This window comes from Zootoca vivipara, chromosome 2 (assembly GCF_963506605.1).
Source record: "Zootoca vivipara chromosome 2, rZooViv1.1, whole genome shotgun sequence".
NCBI lineage: Eukaryota > Metazoa > Chordata > Lepidosauria > Squamata > Lacertidae > Zootoca > Zootoca vivipara.
In genome coordinates this window covers 19,358,196-19,365,274 of record NC_083277.1, presented here as the reverse complement: position 1 = coordinate 19,365,274, position 7,079 = coordinate 19,358,196, and the positions used below count along the sequence as shown (strand labels likewise).

Below are 7,079 nucleotides of genomic sequence, written 5' to 3'. Positions count from 1 at the left end.
AAGAGTTAACCCACCTCCAGCCTGACTGGCATAGAACTCTGATGGGGGCGGGACTGTGCCAGGTTTGAAGGGAGGGAGAGTCGGTTTGGTGAGTTAGGAGGGAGAGGGAGGAAGGTGTGGTGTGATGTTATGTGGTGGCTTGTATGAAGACAGTTAAGAGGCTAGGAAAACTTAAAGTTAAATGTTTGACTGAGTTTATTTTGTACAACTGGAACAAAGCTAATTAATAAATGACACGTTAAAGAATCACTTATGTTTTTAACACAATAAAACTTCATCTCTGTTTTTGCCAACAAGAGGTCCGTTTGTATTTTTCCAGCGAGGTACCAGGACTCACAGCCGTGGTGACTCAAGAGAGGGCCAAACTCACCTCAGGCAGGGAGGTGGTGGTTTGTGTCCTGAAGTTACACGGAGGAGGCTTAGAAGGGTAACCTGAGGTGCCAAGAAGTTGCCAGAGTGCCTAGGGCAAACTTCTACAGTGGGGGAATCCAACTGAGGGAGACCCTTTACAGGAGGCAAGAGGTTATTCCTGGGGGACAGCCTAGAGTTTCTTAAGGTACCAGGCCACGTAGGCTGGAAGGCTCTCCTTACTTAGAAACCCATCAGGAAAAGGGGTTTATTTTTGAGGCGGCAGGAGAAGAGGGTGGGTGTTTTCCCCTCTGGATTCCTGTGTCGCAGTGATAGTAAGGTAGAGTGGGACCCGGGTCGTCACACCCAGCCTGTATATTTGCAAATAAACACAAACGTTGCAAAATGCTGAAAAAGCCTCCTGCAACCTCCTTGTATGAAGGGGAACCAAACCTGGGTAAGCACCGAACTCCTTGGAACATGGTTTGTGGGGGAATCCTACCTGTATATATACCCGTTATACGTCTTACAGAAAGGTCCCTGCTCCTTTCCAGACTGCAAAGCAGAGCGATTGATTTCAGCCCTCCTGTTGTGTTAACCACATGCCTTCCCCCACCCCCACCCCCACCCCCCACCCCGTTTATTTCTTTGTTCCATCCAGCTCTCTGCCTGGTGCTGGGCTGCATGATATTCCCAGATGGCTGGGATTCAGAGACCGTCAGGGACATGTGCGGGGAGAAGACGGGCAAGTACTCGCTGGGCGACTGCTCCGTGCGCTGGGCTTACATCCTAGCCATCATTGGCATCTTGAATGCCCTCATCCTCTCCTTCCTGGCCTTTGTCCTCGGCAACCGGCAGAACGACCTGCTTCACGAGGAGCTCAAAACAGAGAACAAAGGTGAGTGCCAGCCTCCCTGTGCCCCTCTGTGATGCAGCAGAGCTTCTGCTTGCCCACCTCAAGCCATGAAGCAGATATCGGGAGGTAGAGCTTTGGAAAGGAGGTGGGAGGGCTCTGAGTCCTCCTGCCTCCTTCCCAAAGCATAGTTAGGGCTTCCCCAGCTTTTAGGAGGAAGTGGGAGAGTGACAAGGCATCATAGCTGCCAAGTACCCCGTTTTCCCCGGGAAACCCCCGTTTTTACTTACCTTTTCCCGGTGGTCCCCCGTTATCACTTCGTCTCCCGTTTTTCTCTGTTATTTTCTCCTGCCGGCGGCCATTTTTTTTCTTTCCAATTTGCCCTTCTATGGGCACCAAAAATGGCCGCCGCCGGCTTCAAAAGTCGCATCTACGCATGTCCGGAAGTGCATAGACGCGACTTCCGGTGTCCGCGGTGGCCATTTTTGGTGCCCATAGAAGGGCAAAGCGACACCGGAAGTTACGTCGATGCAACTTCCGGTGTTACACGGCTGCCGGTCCCGGATTCTGCAGTCCGGGACTTGGAAGGTAAGGGCAGGGTGCGGCCCACGAGTTGTGTGTAGACGTACTCTTGCGGCCCACTTGCTATGAACGGTTGGGCTGCCCTTAGATAGAGAGAGCCTACCTTTCCTGAGAAATAACTTCTCTAAGTTCACCTTTATGCTCTGGTGTAGCACAGTCCAAAGAGGTGAGGAAGGGCACAAGCCTTCTCCATCCCTGGTCCAAGAAGGGCATCATCCTCACCCTGCCACATGACCAATCTCGCAAAACCTGGTGCTCGCGAGGGTTCCCTATCCACCTCATCAGGTTGGCAGAAGTTGTTGCATGCCGTTTTCTTTGCAAGTTTGCAAATTGATATCTAGCACAGAATTCAGCATGCCAAGAATTTTGCTAATTTTTTAAGGAACACCCTTCTTGCTCCCATGGCTATAGATGATTTTAAAGACAGCCCAGGGGTAGTTTGTGGAATCTCAAAAGGCATCAGGGTGTCTGAAGAGAACAACCCACCCAATACACACTAGCAAGGGGGTGGATTTCAGGAGTTGCACCCCTCATTGCCCCTCCCCATAAGCAGAAGGAGACCTACATGGAGGAAACCAGAGGCATGTTTGTTTAGGATGTGCAATCTGTTCAGATCAGAGAACTGTGCTGCATGATTTTATTTTATCATGCATATAGCAGATTAAAGTGTGCCTTCAATAAGTGAAATGCTTTTTACACCAAACAGAAGCAGTTCATTATATATACCAGATTTGGGAAACCTTTGGCCCTCCAAATGTTGCTGAGCCACAGCAAGTATGGCCAGCGTTCGGGGATGGTGGGAGTTGTAGTTCAGCGACATGTGGAACATCAAAGGCAAACTCGGCCCTCCAGAAGTTTTGGGACTACAACTCCCATCATCCCTGACCACTGGTCCTGTTAGCTAGGGATGATGGGAGTTGTAGTCCCAAAACAGCTGGAGGGCTGAGTTTGCCTAATGCTGACACACACACACACCCCTTCATGATGAAGGCCAGACTAACTTTCATTTTCATCCAATGCTGTTCCCACTTCCCAAGGAAGTAACTGCTGCAAGGGCTGGAACGGCAGGAGAAGGTGCTCTATTACATTTACAAAAATGTGAAGCATGCATAAAATGCACATATTTCTGAAAATAACCCTTTAGAAATGCATTACAAGGCAAAAACGCTTTGCAAAAACGTGTGCACAGTTGTAAAACTGTATACAAACGTGTGTATTAGGAGAAAACCCTTGCTAAAATGCTTTTGAGTTTTTGTTACAGCCGTACCTCGGTTGCCGAACAGGATCCATTCTGGAAAATCTGTTCAACTTCCGAAACCAAGGAGCGTGGCTTCCGATCGGCTGCAGGAGCTTTCTTGCACTCAATCGGAAGCTGCATAAGCCGCGTCAGACATTCGGCTCCCAAAGAAGGTTTGCAAACCGGAAACACTCAGTTCCGGGTTTGCGGCATTCGGGAGCTAAAACGTTCGAGTCGCAAGGCGTTCGGGATCCAAGGTACGACTGTATTTGTATCAGTGCCAGATTTGCATATATGCTAAACAAGCTATAGCTTAGGGCCCCACTCTATTGGGCCCCCCCAAAAAAAAATTTAAGGGAGAAAAACCTGGATGTACATTTCCAAAATATAAGTTAAAAAACAAATAAAATAAAACCCACATGCAGCAATGGTGGCAAATGGCTTTAGATACCTATTAGGTCCATAAATTACCCTACAGCACAGGGGTCGGCAAACTTTTTCAGCAGGGGGCCGGCCCACTGTCCTTCAGACCTTGTGGGGGGCCGGACTATATTTTGAAAAAAAATATGAACGAATTCCTATGCCCCACAAATAACCCAGAGATGCATTTTAAATAAAAGCGCACATTCTACTCATGTAAAAGCACCAGGCAGGCCCCACAAATAACCCAGAGATGCATTTTAAATAAAAGGACACATTCTACTCATGTAAAACCATGCTGATTCCCGGACCGTCCGCAGGCCGGATTTAGAAGGTGATTGGGCCGCATCCGGCCCACGGGCCTTAGTTTGGGTACCCCTGCTTGTTGTTGTTGGTTAGTTGGTTAGTCGTGTCCGACTCGTGACCCCATGGACCATAGCACTCCAGGCACTCCTGTCTTCCACTGCCTCCCGCAGTTTGGTCAGACTCATGTTCGTAGCTTCGAGAACACTGTCCAATCATCTCATCCTCTGTCGTCCCCTTCTCCTTGTGCCCTCAATCTTTCCCAACATCAGGGTCTTTTCCAAGGATTCTTCTCTTCTCATGAGGTGGCCAAAGTATTGGAGCCTCAGCTTCACGATCTGTCCTTCCAATGAGCACTCAGGGTTGATTCCCCCTGCTATAGCATATATTCAACACAAAAAACCAGTGACAATTTGTTGTTGACAAAGGGCAGCTGGACATATAAAGGGCCCCATTACCTTCAGTAGCTTAGGGCCTCATCAAACCTAAATCCGGCCCTGATTTATATATATAACAAACTGATGTGGAAATGTGAGATCTCAATTAAGACTAGAGAAAATCGAGAAACTGAAATCGACGGACTTCCCCATCGCTATATACAGACTTAGGATCTCTCTCTCACACACAGACCATTTGTGCTCTTTAAACCCTCCACTTTTGGACCAAGGTGCATTCCAGCTCCATGGTTCTGCCTCTGCCACTCTGCGTCCTTTAGGCCATGGAGGGAAAACAGCGGCCACCTTCTGTTTCTGCTTCTGCTTCCCCTGGCCTTGCCGAGGCTTGGGTGGAAGCCAGGGAAACCGAAGGTGCCTAATTGGAAATGTAATTAATCATAATAAATCTCCTGGCCTCCGGGCTTGGTCCATCTGTTCGAATCAAGACAAGGCAGTCTCGCCAGCCGGAACCCAAGTGCTTGAGCAGCACTCAGTGATGCTGGGAGGGAACCGCGAGCCAAGCAAATCCCTGCTTTTTGTTGATGCACAGAGAGAAAAAGCAAAATATTCCTCGTGCACACTTGTCCTGATCCTGCAGCAACCCGCCACTCCTCGGCCCTGTCCTCTGTGGCCCCACAGTGATGGCTGCCAAGAACAATTACCTTCCCCAGGTCTTTTTCAAACAAGGGATGAATAAGCCACATTATAGTCACAACAACAACAACAACAACAATTTATTATTTATACCCCGCCCATCTGGCTGGGTTTCCCTAGCCACTCTGGGCGGCTTCCAACCAAATATTAAAAACAGTACAGCATCAAATATTAAAAACTTCCCTAAACAGGGCCGCCTTCAGTTGTCTTTTAAAAGTAAAATAGTTGCTTATTGCCTTGACATCTGATGGAAGGGCGTTCCGCAGGGCAGGTGCCGCTACCGAGAAGGCCCTGTCTGGTTCCTTGTAACCTCACTTCTCGCAATGAGGGAACTGCCAGAAGGCCCTCGGTGCTGGATCTCAGTGTCCGGGCTGAATGATGGGGGTGGAGACGCTCCTTCAGGTATACAGGAGCGAGGCCATTTAGGGCTTTAAAGGTCAGTACCAACACTTTGAATTGTGCTCGGAAACGTACTGGGAGCCAGTGTAGATCTCTCAGGACCGGTGTTATGTGGTCCTGGCGGCCACTCCCAGTCACTAGTCTAGCTGCCACATTCTGGATTAATAGCAGTTTCCGGGTCACCTTCAATGGTAGCCCCACGTAGAGCGCATTGCAGTAGTCCAAGTGGGAGATAACCCTTTCCCAATCCAAATTAAGCAGCCCCATATCCTTTCCTTTGTTCGCTAGCTTTGCAGCTGACTTCTTATTCCCAAGCGTTTATCAGCAATAAGCCAGCAATAATTTGCAAGGCTGCTTCTCCAGCAGATCAAGTGGCTTTTAAAGGCAGGGCTTGCAAGAGCTGGTTGGAAGAGCTGGCAACCTTTGTCCAACCTCACATGCCATGGGGCAAGGGAGAAAAGAAAAATAAATATTGCTGCAGCAGCAGGAAGACAGGTGATGTCCTTTCTGCTGTCCCCCTGCTTTTTTTTTTTTTAAGGAATAGCTGCACACTTCCGTGCTGGAGTTATAGAGCAGAATAAAGTCTCCCCCAGAAAAGTATTCCCAAATGAAAAATTAAATTAATCTTAATAATAAGTAATAAAACAGAAACAGAAAGCCTCAACACTAAAACACAAACGGCAGAATTATTTAAAACAGAGTGGAAGTAGTAATAGTAATAATAATAATAATAATAAACTGAAAATCCCATTGAACTCAATGGTGCCTGTTTCTGAACATTTATAGCCCATGATTAGGCTGAAAGTTGCAGAGCATCCAAGGGGTGCTTCTTGTGACAATTGCTCCGTCACACCCCATAAGGCAATCAGAGCAGCCGAGGAAGCTTTTGAGTGATGAAATAAGTCTGCTAGGGAACCCCTGGAAGCCAGAGCTCAACCCTAACCTTCTCTTTTTATATTTTCAACAGATTTTGTTGGCACTGCGGTAAGTTCTGTGTGTCAGTGTGGCCTCACGGCCTAGTCTGTGCTACACCTGTTAGTGGAGGCCTAGCCTAGTTCTGTCATGTCCCTGTCCACATATCTGTACTGTGTTAGGAGGAGACTACCCCACTTTTTGTCTTAAGAGAATGAGAGCGAGAGTGCAAGAGTTGAGTGTACGGACACACATTTATGTTCCATGCTGTCTCACACGTCTACCCCTCTCCTCTTTGTCTGGGGAAATGCGAGTTACAGGTAGGCAGATTCGCGGGCTCTTTGTGTTGCTGCAAGCCCTGTTCCCCAGGCCATCTGCACACATACAGTGCTCAGAATGTGAACCAGCCCCGGGGTAAAGACTATACCAGGCCGGATAGGATGGACCAAGGACCGTCTGAGGCAGCCCCATGGGTTTCACGGAGCCCACGAAGTCCAGTTATGGCCCAACGACAGCTGCTGGGGGGATCCTGAAGTCACCCAGAGCTTTTTAAAATTGTTGGGATGCAGAATTTTAGCTGTTCTCTCCACCGCCCGCCCCAAGCAAGAGTCCATACAGCACTCCTATTGCCGGCTTTTGTGCAGTCTTGTTTATATTGGTGACATTCTTGTGTTTTCTCCCCCGCAGAGGATATAATGTAGAAGAGGGAGGAGGGCCCTTCTCTCGTTGGTATCTGGATTGAACTCTCTCATCCTTCCTCCTCCCTCCCCACCTCCCTCACTGCCTTTCCTTCGCTGCTGCCAATGGGGGGGAAACGTCCAACTCGAAGCCTCAGAATCTGCAGACCTCACCTGCGTGCCACTTCCGGAGACATGTCCATCCCTCATGATTTGCCAGCTTTGGCCTCTGCCCCCTCTGCTGATTGGCTGCCGATGGA

At 48.8% G+C, this 7,079-nt stretch overlaps 1 protein-coding gene across 1 annotated transcript; it reads left to right on the top strand.

Annotated features, from left to right (window-relative positions):
• The first annotated feature begins 1,014 nt into the window (after nt 1-1,014).
• On the top strand, nt 1,015-6,838 carry LHFPL4 (LHFPL tetraspan subfamily member 4). Its single transcript, XM_060271021.1, has 3 exons — nt 1,015-1,246; nt 6,198-6,214; nt 6,830-6,838. The coding sequence occupies exons 1-3, from the start codon at nt 1,033-1,035 to the stop codon at nt 6,836-6,838; spliced, it is 240 nt and encodes a 79-aa protein (XP_060127004.1). The 5' UTR covers nt 1,015-1,032.
• Nucleotides 6,839-7,079: the final 241 nt, after the last annotated feature.

Excerpts from the sequence above, each read along its gene's own strand:
- LHFPL4 (XM_060271021.1), top strand. The coding sequence starts at position 1,033 with ATGATATTCCCAGATGGCTGGGATTCAGAGACCGTCAGGGACATGTGC.